Source organism: Microchirus variegatus, assembly GCF_963457635.1.
Source record: "Microchirus variegatus genome assembly, chromosome: 15".
NCBI lineage: Eukaryota > Metazoa > Chordata > Actinopteri > Pleuronectiformes > Soleidae > Microchirus > Microchirus variegatus.
Genome location: NC_139816.1, coordinates 9412964 through 9426628, shown reverse-complemented (window position 1 = coordinate 9426628; position 13665 = coordinate 9412964). Strand labels below are relative to the sequence as shown.

The following is a 13665-nucleotide window of genomic DNA, read 5'->3' as shown; positions in this document are numbered from 1 at the left end:
AAGCGACCAGATTCTGTTTCCTCGGATAATCCGCTTCATTTGGGCAGGATAGAAACAGGAGAGGAAGTGAGGATTGCCTCGCAGCGTCATTGAACAAAATACTGGCCAAATTAAAAATCTGATGTGATGATAGCACTAGAGGAAAAGTCAAGGGAATACTCAACTAATGAGAAATTATTATAAACAGGATATGAATGTGTTCACAAGATGTTGGCAATTTTCCCCCATATTTGCTGTGTAACTCAAAACAGAAATAGACAACTTTTTGGCTTCAAGTTGTCATTAATATGTTAAAACTGATTGCAGTGCAATTCAGCAAGCAAAATCGACACTAACACCATTTATATTGCTGCTATGTTGTTTATTTTTTGCCCATATATGGTGGCAATTATGACTTGATTTATCCCATATCCAAATTAGAAGAGTGTTTACCCTGTATCTTGTATGTTTTTCATGCTCTCGTGTCTTGCTGCGTCTTCACAACAATCACCAAAGTTGCCCACTGCTTCTTTAATTGAAAAAGTGTGTGCAAAAGTTCGCAAATCACCACAGTGATTTAAAATGTGTCCTCTAGGCGACGATCTATCTGTACTCAACTTCATGGTAGTCCACAGAAGAGTTATCTGAGGTGGATTTCAGCCTGGAAAAGCTATGCCAAAAGGATAGCTAAAACATTATTGTGTGTCAAAGGATGATAGACATTTGTGGTCACAATGTTTACACCCCAGGAGCAACGAGCACTGATTCAGCAGCTTTTTGCCCCTCGGCTCTCAAAGGGAGAAAAGCTCCAGCTCTAGTCTTTTCTTCACCGGAAAGTCATAATGTCTTTAATTAGTTCCCGGAGAAGAGCTGCAGTCGAGCTAGGAGATAAGCTGAGGATTGATCAAATAATTGTTTCTTCTGACTCCAGATTGAGTTCATTTTATTGGGGTCATTTTTGTGTTTGTGCTGCTTTCATGATGCGTTTCAACAGTTTTTTAAAAGTTTGTTTTGCTGGAATGTCCCGAAGGAGCCTCTGAAATAGCTACGCGATGATATACCCATGACAAATACATTACCTTAATTACAATAATGCTGCAAGGATGAAATTATCTGCAACAATTTGATAAAAATAAATAAATAATCTGAACATGTTTACAATCCTGTGTTTACAGCCGGTGTTAAATTATTTATGTGGCTTGACATTTGGATCTCATCAATCACAGTCTCATTATAACTTACAGCAAAACGTTCATGCACATAAACATGAAAAAAAAAAATTATATTTATTATCAGTTGGCCTTTAATCTGTGTTTGCTGGTTTCTATCAGATTATGTTATTAAATTGAAAGTTGTGGAGCCTTTCAGTTACAGTTAAAAGGCTTGAGAGCAACAAACAAAGTGGCGTTTTATTCTGTGGCCTGAAAGCATCCGGATTCTTCACTGAACAAGAAAGTTTTGAATTTAAGTTGTCTAAATTAATAACGAGTGGAACTACATGAGCTGTCACGTAGCTACTCTACATTTCTGCCCCGTCGCACAGCTAGGAAAGCATACAGGATGAGTGTGTCAGGACCTGTTTATTAGGTAAAGTCTGATTTATCACACTACTTGTCAGCCGACCGGGTTAATTTTTTTTTTTTTTCAACGTGGCAGCTCTTAAAGCTGCAGTAGGCAGGATTGCTGAAGAAATATGGGACTCCCGTTTAAAATGAGATGGTGCATCTCAAAGAGTTTGTGTCAAGGTAATAAAGTGGTTGTTGAGTATCATCTCCAGGCTGCAGGTCAGATACTAATATTTTTGGGATCGAGGCTCTCTCTCTTAACCCCTACTAGATGAATGCGAAATGATACTCTCATATGCGACCAATGAGTTTATGTTGTCCGACTCTTTTCATTTTTGAAACATTTTTGTGTTACTAAAGTACTTTTTTATTTACTTTATTTCATTTTATCGTTTTTAACTTATCCATAATTTAGGTGGATTGTTCTAAGAGCCTCTCAAAAAGAGCTGTAAATGAATTGCGCTTCTATTCTACTAGTGCAGTGCCCGTAGGAAGTATGTATTCCTATAGTGGGAGCTGAAGAAGATTTTTCAGTTATGGAAATGCATGATAAGGACGGCTAACATATCACAAACACTGTGCAATGCAAATGTATTAATTTTCGATTAGCATTAGCGTGGTTGCCTACCCGTTGTTGACACTCCTGACGCGCCGTTAGATGTGCTGCCTGGTGTAGCGTGCTGGTGCAGATAAATCAGCGAAAATTAAAATTACTCCAAAAATCAAGGATGCACACCATCGGGCCATGCTCAACCCATATCCAAAATTTTTAGGCGATCTGACTAACGGTCAGCCAGATATGCCCATCACAGACAGACAGACACAACTTACTTTATAGATAGATTCTATTCTATTCTACAAAGCTGAAACCAGAATCTAGATGTGATGCGATTTTTGTGATGTGATTTATCTTCATTATGCTGAAAGATTATTGTGGAATTATTGCACAATAACAACAAATACACTGCTCAAAAGAAATTAAGGGAACACTTATTCTCCACGGGTGATTTTATTTCCAAACTTATTGGATGTTTCATTATTGTCTTGCAAAAAATTATAAAATTTAAATCTGTAAAGTTTAAGGGGTTCGCTTAATTCTGTTGTTTGATCATTATGAATTTTGCATGAACGTGTTTGATGATTCTCTGCTGTTTGTAGTTCTGTGATCAGGCAGTTATTCAACATAAATATTGGATATTGCCATAAATAAAGATATTTTGAGGCGGTTGTTCTCTAAACACAACAGTTTACTTCAGTGTAGAAGGATTTTTAATTCTGTTCCATAGCAGCTCAATGAATAACAAAAAGCCCTGTGATCACGATGCTCTTCTCCACCCTCTCACTGTCATTGTTGCTCTTACATAGTGTTGACTCATTAGAGGATCACATCGACAGCCAGTGGTTTCTTGGTGAGCAACAGCAATGTGCTTGGACTTGCTCCAATTTTCCTACGATCTTCTCACATGCGATGCACAAATGTACTGCACTAAGCTGAGATTAAAGGCGAATATTTATAACCCAAGGGCACCCTCCCTGTCTTTTTTTAATAATTCATTGCTTCACTCTATTTAGCTTGCTTTTCTCACTTCTCTCGCCCCTCTTTTTTTCGTGTCCTTGCAGCGGGCTGTCTGACAGTCTGATTCAAGATGTAATCTACAGTTATTTGGTTTTACCCAACCGAGTCACCATCCCTCTGGTCGGGGACGTGGAACTTGCCAAGCTACGCTTCCCATTGCCAAAGGTACTAATGTGGTTTTAAAATGATTGCTATCAAACAATTGATTGAACGTGTGTCTTCAGACGTGTCTGTGTCCAGAGACACAAACCGTCCGGGGGGGATTCACTGTTAGTCGCTGCAAATCCTGGAGCAGTTCCCTGTGTGCTGTTCTTCTGTAATAAAATTAAGTTGTTTTCAGGGATTTCAAGGTAATTCTCCTTCAGCCATAAAACGGAGGGAAGCAAAAACAACAAAAAAAAAGCATGTCAAGGGTTTATTGCTTCTGTCTGTATCCATGGCAACAAGATACACACTCCAGTGGATGTTTTAATGTGAGCAGAGTTCGCGTTGAGGATACACCATTTAACATTTTGCTGCTGCTGTTATTATATGCGTTTTCTTAAAGACTCTGCTGCTATTTCTAAAAAAGAATAAATGAAAATCAACAGAGCTTTATGTGATAATTAAAAAAAATCTCTTAGAAATATAAGTTTTTTCTTTTATTTTATTGGTTAAGTTCATTTTAATTTAGACCCTAATTTAAATTTAATGTGATGTCTTTATTCTAAATTGTATTACTTATGCAAAGTTTTGTTGTTTTGTGTAAGGAGACCTTGTATGTTTACATACATTCACTTTTTTTTTTTTAAGATATTCTACAGTCCAGTCAATGAAGAGATGTTCCTAAAGTGTGCTGTATTTCCAATTTACATGCTAAATAACTGTCATCACAAACATCGACTCTGCCTCCAAGTGTCAGTAGCTGCTGTGTTTGAACGCTGTAAACGCTCTGCACATGTCCACAGGGAGTTCTGAGGATCCATTTCTTGGAAGCTCAGGATCTCGAGGGCAAGGATAAATTTCTCGGAGGTCTCATCAAGGGCAAGTCTGACCCGTACGGCATCCTGCAGATCGGCACCCAGCTCTTCCAGAGCAAAACGGTCAAGGAGAGCCTCAATCCCAAGTGGAATGAAGTTTACGAGGTGACAAGTTTGGCTTTGGGCGTTTATTGGAGCGGCATCACAGCTTGTGCCGTGTATTCTACCATTGTGTATCAATCTGTTTTTTCGCTCATCACTGTGTTCTTGGGGTCATCAGGCACTGGTGTACGAGCACTCGGGTCAACATCTGGAGATTGAGTTGTTTGACGAGGACCCAGACAAAGACGATTTCCTGGGAAGGTGAGTCTGTCTCTCTCTCTCTTTCTCATTTCTCGCCTTGCTGTGATGTAATAACACAGACAGGATTTCAGGAGAGACATGGTCTGTTGTACCTCAGCAATGTGAGAGCAAACTATGTGCAGATCACAATGTAAACACAATCTTGAAAGCTTGGCAGGAGATATAGAAGGAACTGGTCACTGATATCCCTCAGACTGAAGGACAAAGTCAATCCTTTGCTCCGAGATTGTTACACTACACCCATCACTGGCTTCACAAAGCAGTCAATCGATGCCCGGGCCCACTCGGCTCAGATTAATAGGTGTGATTTGTCTCTTATGTTGTTTGCCATTCAAATTTGAGTAATATTGTTTCATTAATCGCAGCCTCATGATCGATATGGCTGAACTACACAAAGAACAGAAGGTCGATGAGGTGAGACACTTTTTTTTTTAGAATTGCTTTATTCTGTGAGGAGTGGGAAAGCTCATGCAGTGTCTTGTTCAGACTTGAATAAATTGATCCATCTGTCAATAAGTGTGACGCTCTGCCAATACATAAAGAAAACACCCAGCCCCGCACACATGAAAATCATCTCTGTTTTAGCCATAGCTTCTTTAGGTGTTCAAGCACCAGAGATAGGAGATAAAAGGGCAAACTATTGCTTTAACATATGTTACTAACTACTTTTAATCATTCACAAATATCTCAAACGTATTCACACAGTGAATGTGTGCATGAGGTCTATCAGTGCCACGCAACTCTCTCTGTGTCTGTCAGTACAGTGGTGTTTAGCGCTTGTGTTGCCTGGCAACATCCCCGTGTGCTGCTGCTGCACATGAAGGGATTTGTTTTATGTCAAGTCAGATCAAGGCAACGGCGACATTGTGCTAGCATCGAAACAAAGCATGACTAGAAAACACAAAGAAGCGCTGAGGAAAAGTATCAGAGGAGAATTCTACTGCTCAAAGAAAAAAAAAAAAAAATACTTGGTTATTCAGCAGTTTGGTGGGCCTAACACTTACTGGCCCCACCTGCCCCTGCACCACTTTATACACAAACACACCCTCTTGTCTGGTCTGATAGTATTGTTTGACAAAGCACACTTGAAGGACACAGCATACAAATAATGATGCATAATTTATGATCAACACTAAATAGAAAGTAACTAAAGTTACACACTGGGGGTGACGGTAACTCAGTGAGTCGTCTTTCAACTCAAAGGTTATGGGTTGGATTCCTGGCTCCGCTAGTTTTTATGGCGATGTGTCCTTGGGCAAGACACTTAACCCCACTTGTGTGAATGGGTATGAAAGACGAGTGATAGAAAATGTGCTGCACATAGATGAGCTGTATGAGTGTGTGAGTGAATTGGTGAATGGCAAAACTGTAGTGGAAAGCAGCTTTAAGGGGTCATAAATATAAATATATGTATATATATATGTATATACAGCCCATTTACACTGCAGCTTTAAAGGAAATTCACATATTAACTGTTGTTGGACAGCTCATTAAGTTTATTGATATAAATGTTGGCACATTCTTCCAGTGGTTTGACCTGGAAGAGGCACCGACTGGGAAACTTCACTTGAAGCTGGAGTGGCTGTCTCTGCTCTCTACGACTGAGAGGTTGGACCAGGTATAAAACAACAACAACAACAAAAAACACAACAACTACTGCCTTAACAGATCATTGCCTGTGTTTACTGTCCTGTCCTATCCTCCATGTCCAACAAGGTTTTGCAAAGTATACGTGCAGACAGGAGCCTGGCCAACGACGGCCTGTCGTCAGCACTGCTGGTGGTCTACCTGGACTCTGCCCAGAACCTGCCAGTAAGAATCAACGCTCTTTACTTTACTTTCATGTTGTTGTTGTTGTTGTTGTTCTAATGCTGTTCCTGAAAGTACCTCCTCAAGCAGTGGAAAATGTTTTGCATTAGGCTTTATGTAGGCTTCTTGTTCTCCACCCACAACATACAAACTGCATTTAGCCACACTCTTAACCTGTTTAGGAAGAAAATCCAATGTAGCACTCCTGTTCAAATAAGTCAATGTCAATGTGCAACAATGCACCGTTTCTTTTATGCTTCATGCAACTTGACTGACTTCATCACTTTGCTTTATCGTAATCTTTAAATCAAATTTTTCCACAACAAACCACACAACCAGGGTAACTAAATTATGATCCTTATTATCCTAACTTTGCCAAATTCAGTCATAAAAGAATAAATGTAAATGATGGCTGAAGGCTGTAGTGACAAATGGGTCAGTAGGTCTTGTTTTAAGTAGTTCATTATTGCTCAGGGATCTTGTCTCATGGTGCCTTTTTTTTATTTTTATCCGGTTAGGTTTAAAACTGTCATAAAGCGTGTCACCCGTATAGAGTACAAAGCCCTCTCTAAATGGGATTTCAACATCACATTTAAAGATATTATCTCACACTTATCACGCACGATAATAGCTCTCATAACTCTTCACCCTCTTTCCCTCTTCGTCAAAGAGTGTCTTCACAGGAAGCTTAGGCTGCGGGAACTTAAGTGAGAGACGAGCATCTGGCCTCGTCTTTTGTGACACCAATACGTCACAGTATAGAACAATTTGTGTGAGTCAGTCCAGCAGGACCTTTGCATCCTGACGGCGTTCATTACCAGTGTTGATGTGGACTGAACAACAACGACAGGTGTCCTTAACATGTGTGTTGTTGAGCATGGGCAACGACTCCCATTAACATGACGCGGACAGACACTCAGACACTGATGCATATGTGGGGGAATACAGCTAATGATCTGTGTATTGTGTGGATACACATTCTTCCACGTTGGACACACTTATTATCCTGACCTGTTTTCATTCTTAGCTCCATGCAGTGTCAAAAAAAAAAATATATATATCATCCTCCTCACACTTCTCATTATTTTCATTGCTTCTGTTTACATTTAGCTCCATTATTTTCTCCTGGGTTTCTCTCGTGCGTCTCAAGTCCACTCCCGTGCGTCCTACTAACTGTGGGTGTGCTTTTCTCCCTCAAATCTCCTTGTGGCTTAAAGAGCAACCTGTCAGATTTCACCTATGATGGGTTGAAGCAAGTCTCAGTCTTTAAGGCCCTGAAGGTAATGTGGGAAAAATGGACTGCATGTGCAAATAACACCCATCCCCCTCGTGTCTGTGGCCCCCCGTCAAACGCACCATCCAGCCGTCATGTGACTGTGAACAGACGTGAAAAGTGACGTGAGCAAAAAAAAACAAAAAACGATGTGCATGAAGGTGGATATGATTGCATTGTCTGCTGCTGTGATTTGGTTTGTCGTCTTCTTTGTATTGATATGTGATTCCCCAGCTCATGTCAATGTGCTTGTCTAGTGTTGCTGTCGTATATTATATAGATTTAATCGACCTAATACTGGTTTAGGGCAGTATCCATATTCAAACAACTGAAATTCAACAACCTTACTCACATGTACTGATTCTTATTGCAGCAGAGCTAAATCAAACAGCCTAGGTTTTTGTTAATAAACATAGAAGCTGATTATTACTCCTTCATTTTGAGAGCAATGATTGCTAATTTAATTAAAGGAACCAAGGCCAGCTTTTCTTCTTTTTTAGAGCTTGTTTCTTCCATGAGCGTCATTACAGGAGGAGAAAACTGATTAGATTTGGGATTATTCGGTACGCAAACAATCGCCCGTTTATCACCGCCATAACAATGATAAGTGTCATGTTTCTTAATCTCCACATTTGTATGTACCTATGCAGCTGTTGGTAACCGGGCACAGACTCACTCGAGGAAGTTTCAACTCTCCCATTGTTACACACACACACACGGCGGCGGAACTCCCTCTGTGTAACATTAATCCAACAGTCAGTGAAATGCACTACAGCTTTGCATGTCAGTGGTATTTGGCATTATCGGGTCAACTGAAGTACTCGGTATTCCCAGCTTCAGCGCTGCCAAAAGCTTGTCATTTTCCATTTAATCTGTTTTGAAATGACTGTAATGACATGTTGTCATTAGACACCAGGAGGTTCACACAGTACAGTAGCGTGAACTTCAGGAAAGGATACTGAGGAGACAAACAATCAGTAAAAGCATTCAGATTTTTTTCTGATTTGAATCAATTCAGTATAGTTGAGCTCAGTAGGGAAGCAGACCAAAATGCTGCCAGGAAACATTTCCACTGCTTCCATTTTTGCCGCTACAATTCTTATACAAGTCTTATTTGCCTCGCTGTTTCAAAGATTTGATTGGCAGCGTTTGACCTATATAGTCATGCACCATGGGGCTATTTAAAATGTCATATTTTTTTCCACTGCCAACAATATATTTGATTGATTGCTCTAAATTTGAATTTGCCCAGGCTAAAATATAGTCTCCTCTTGGTCCATTTTCTACATTCTAACCTTTTTAATGTACCTATACACATGCACATACAACACGCCTCATATGATGGACTAGAAACCTGTCATACTCTTACAATATTCATGAAACACTTTCACACAGAATAAAATGTTCCACTCAGCCTTTCATCTGCATGATATGTACATGTTTTCTTCCACATAAAGCAGCCGCTGCAAAACAGCAAAAACACTTAACCAATGAAATAAAGCGCAAATTAAATTGTTTACAAATGTGAGAGCATGAAACAACGTGAATCAGAATTACATTTATTTTATGCTTTTAAAGATTTGTCTTGCATGAAGCGGCCTGCATTTAAAATATAGGGCTTTAATTCTCAATAGCTATGTTTGGACACAACCCAAAACTCAAACGATGATAACAAGGCTTTCGGTCTAATGTCAAAGCCTAATGTGTGGCTTGTAATTGTTCTGCAAGGAATACTGAATAGCACTCAGCTGTCAGGACTCATCATAGTTGAATTAGAGTGCTGAGGAGGACAGAACCTTGTGGTCTCCCCCCGATGCCTCTCTGCCTGCAGCCCTGCTTGTCATGATGTACGTTAGTCGACTCTTTTCAGCATTGTGTGCTTGACGATGACTCTCTCTCTGTCTCTGAAGGAGCTAATGTTTGAGTTTGGGCGTAATTCTTTTGGTTTGTGACACCGGTTAGAGTCAGCTAACACGCCTCTCTCTCTGCTTTATCCCCAACAGTCTGCGAAAAAGAGCAGCACCGAGCCCAGTCCTTACGTCCAATTTACCGTTGGACACAAAACACAGGAGAGTAAGGTGAGTCCGCCCATCGCTGTTTATGTCGGGTCAAACTCACGCTGGTAAAGAAGGGGCCGGTCTATAGGGGAAAAAAAGTGAGAAAACAACACTATATTTCGTCATGATATCACAATAAAGGTATTCACTGTGATATTTCACAATTTCAAAGTAAAAGTGTTTTTTTTATATATGGGATAATGTACACTTGACTATAAAAACTTTATTTATGATGCAAAAAACTGCAAAAGGAATTAATGTAAAGTTAAGCATTGGCAAACAGCACACAAGCTTTTATATATGTCATTTAATTAAATAATTAAAGTTGCCATATGTAAGAATGTGGCCAAAAACTGTTACTACATTCAAATTCAAAATACTGAGGTCTTTTAGGTTTCGTTTTCTGACATAACTGGCAACCCGTGGTTGCTCGGCAGCTGAGACTCTACTGACTGCAATGATTGGTAGACGGCCCTAGGTGGCGCCACATGCCAAAACATGATTTCAAAACAGCATTTTTTTAAATGCAAATATTTTGGCTGTACTGTTGTTGTTGGTGAGTTCAGTTTGTTATATGAACATTATTCCTGAATCTCTGTGACATATAAGGAGGATTTTATGGCCAATTGCATTTATTACAAAATGCACCTTTAAATAATTACAGACAAATGTCCTATTGTATTTAGTGTTATATTCTGTCTATAATCTATCTCTTCCCCGGCAGCTGTGCCTCTACCATGTGTGCTGTGTTTAAAGGAAGAGGAGGTGGTGATGTCAGAAAATTCAGTTTTGACGATTTCTTTGTTAGATGGAGCAAAGAAACTAGAATATATTCACTTTTAAGAAGCTGAACAATCAGAAATCTTGTTTTGATCATTGAAAACAACACCCGAACCGATTAAATGAGTAATCGCCAGAGCTGCCCGTCGCCAAGCGTTAAAATCATGCTCATATGTGAGTCCAGTGTCATTGATCACAGTCATAACGGCTCATTTCAGGTCCTGAAACTGAGGAAGCTAAATGGAACTCAGCCATCATTCATTTAGTAGCTCTTTCGACCAAAAGACACATTTTATGATTTGAGGTTATGAGAAAAACAATAAAAAGTGAATGTTTCAATCTTTACCAAAGACTGAACACAGATATTATTATTGATTTTTTTTTTCTTTATCTCACATTCTCAACACATTTCACCTTTACATTGCACCTCAGATTCTCTCTCTCTCTCCCTGGAGATAATGCCCCTCTGATTGTAAAGAGCAACTGTTCCTGAAATAGACGTATTGGTAATTGAGAGAGAGGTTAACACTGCTTTAAACGACAGCCTGTTCATCTACGGCGGAATAAAACGGCATCTGAGCATGTGTTACAACTGCGTGAGACACCGTCTTTGACCCCAGGCTGAAATGTTTTGACATTTTCCTGTTGCAGACATTTGAACTGTCAGTAGCACAATAGTGATTGGGGTCATTTTGTTTTCTTTTATGTGTTTTTAAGAGCACATATAAGCTTTTAATGATGTCATTAAATTCAAAAGGCCTGCTCACTCACACAGGTGTTTCCAATTCTCTGGCTAATTAGGTGTCAGTATAGATGTTGGAATCCGGTTAAATGACACAATGGTAAATTGGGAATTTTTTTTATATATATAAATTAGAACAAAAAACAAAGTATTTTATTCACAGTGTTTCTAAATTGAAGTCAAACACAGCATTTTCAACACTTTCTTTCTCTCTTTCTGTACGAATTGTGTTTTTAATTAGCTGCCCTGGAGTGTCTTTTAATTAGCAGCAAGTAGTAAACAAACCTTTGTGTCCATAAAGATCCGGTTCAAGACTAAGGAGCCTCTGTGGGAAGACTGTTTTTCATTTCTTATTCACAATCCCAGGAGGCAGGAGCTCGAGGTGGAGGTAATCCCGCATTATCGCATCACGCGACCACGTCCAGTTGTTTTCAGAGTGGAAGTAGCTGACCCACCTATCTCCCTTTCTCTCTCTTCTTCATACACACACACACAGGTAAAAGACGACAAGCACAAATGCACTCTGGGTAATTTGACGGTGCCTTTGAGCTGCCTGTTGGCCGAGGAGGACATGACGCTGACTCAGTGTTTTGCTCTCAAGAACTCCGGACCCAGCTCCACCATCAAACTTAAAATGGCCCTGAGGGTAAAACCACTCTGCTTCTTGTTCTCATTTGCTTATTGATACATTAATGATGGATGTTAGCGTTCATTTCAGAGGAAGGAAGGTCGTGTTAATGCAGCCATTAATGATGAGGAGGGCGTGTAAAGACTGACACAGCACTTTAGAAACGAAAGAATAATGATCGATCAAAAGTGAAATATCCCAGTTCTATAGGAGTTTCCTCACAACAGTCTGAAGAAAATTGGGGAAACTTTGGAACAGCTCACTAGATATTGTGTAAAAGAAGACTTAAAGCTTATCTTTTCACTCCAGCCTTCAACAAGCTCAGGGTTTTAACCTCTTGACTCGACCCTTTTCCTATTTTATTCCACCCTGTGTTGTATTTTACTGTTTTATCTGCATATTTTTGTTTTATTTCAAAGGTAAAACTGGGTTTCTACTTTATGAATTTCATCCTTTTTCCTTTTTCATTCCACCCTGTGTTGTTTTTTATTGATGTAGTTGGTCTTAAAATGTTGATTTTCCTTACTTTGAGCTGCAATCCTTGTATGAAAGGTGCTATACAAATAATGTTTATTATCATTATTGTTATTATTATTATAAAATATCACTGAATCTTTAGGTTATATTTTTTGGATGATACAGTGATTTAGTAGCATTAGATTAGATTCTATTAGATTGATTCCACACTAGGGAAATTCACATATTGCTGCAGCCAAACACAATTAACATAGAAAACAATAGAATTAATCAAACACACAAGTGTAGTGCGTAGATAATACAATAATATAGTGTTGTAATATAGATTAAGATATATACAAAAAGTAAACCATTGAATCTGATGGTAAATCTAGTATAAAACAGTAAACACAGCCGCTGACAACACTCTTAAACTTTTCTACAGTGGAAAAATAAAAATGAGAACTTATGGGTTTGTTTTTTTGTGAATCCGTATTTTGAACATTATGTTATTTAATGATGTCGTTTAAATATTCAACCAACACTGGCGCGTTTCAGCCTCAGGGAGTCTATTGTTTTGATTTGTGTTTAAAAGAAAGGATAATAAAAAGGGCTCGGACAAGAGAGTTCCTTACTTTTTTAATGGATATTTAAAGGATATGAGAAATATTGCCGTTATTTTATCACGTTTGAATACATAAATAATTGATGTCCTCCGTCTCGTCCTTCAGATCCTGTCCCTTGAGAAGCAGGTGTCGTCGGACCAGCCTTCCTCCGTGCAGGTCAGGAAATCCAGCGTGCCGCAGCCAACCGCGGCCTCCGCCCAGAGACACTCCTCCTCGGATTCCCCGCTGCCTCTGCCCACGACTCCGCCCCCCATATACGCTTCCACCTTCACCCTCCAACACAGGGACGGCGAGCCGTACTCCGCCAGCCCTCTCCGCAGCACCTCCAACCTCAGCACGTGCATTTCCAGTTCCCAGAAACACCTGCCTCACAAGGAGTCCACGCCCAGCCTGGCCTCGGATATCTCCCTGCCATACGCCACTCTGGAGCTGCAGCAAAGGCTCCGTCAACTGCAGAAGTAAATAAATACGCAGAAATGATACGTTATAGTTATATACATAGTCTTATGGCATTTACACTACCGTTTAAAAGTTTTCCATTAAAAGTCACACTTTTATTCATCAAAAGAGTTGCAAAACGAATAGAAAATATAGTCAAGACATTGACAAGATTAGAAATAATGATTTTTATTCTAAATAATTATTTTAACTTAATTGCACAAGGGTCTTCAAGGGTTTTCTAATCATCGAATATCCTTCTAATGCGATTAGCAAACAAAATGTACCATTAGAACACTGGAAATGGGCCTCTGTACACCTATGCACATATTCCATTAAAAACCAGACGTTTGCAGCTAGAATAGTCGTTTACCACATTAACAATGTATAGAGTGTATTTCTGATTCATTTAAT

The 13665-nt window shown here is 39.4% G+C and overlaps 1 protein-coding gene across 1 annotated transcript in view; it reads left to right on the top strand.

The window, feature by feature from the left end:
* The window catches only part of esyt2b (extended synaptotagmin-like protein 2b), a gene marked incomplete at its 5' end in the record, with an annotated part of 34266 nt that overhangs the window by 18386 nt on the left and 2215 nt on the right, over positions 1 to 13665 (top strand). The window contains 12 exons of the mRNA XM_083901517.1: positions 3165 to 3285; positions 4068 to 4244; positions 4360 to 4442; positions 4808 to 4856; positions 5971 to 6060; positions 6159 to 6254; positions 6922 to 7023; positions 7469 to 7531; positions 9528 to 9602; positions 11405 to 11491; positions 11600 to 11749; positions 12919 to 13271. Of these exons, the coding sequence (XP_083757643.1) occupies positions 3165 to 3285; positions 4068 to 4244; positions 4360 to 4442; positions 4808 to 4856; positions 5971 to 6060; positions 6159 to 6254; positions 6922 to 7023; positions 7469 to 7531; positions 9528 to 9602; positions 11405 to 11491; positions 11600 to 11749; positions 12919 to 13271 (1446 nt within the window). The remainder of the gene's footprint in view (positions 1 to 3164; positions 3286 to 4067; positions 4245 to 4359; positions 4443 to 4807; positions 4857 to 5970; positions 6061 to 6158; positions 6255 to 6921; positions 7024 to 7468; positions 7532 to 9527; positions 9603 to 11404; positions 11492 to 11599; positions 11750 to 12918; positions 13272 to 13665) is intronic.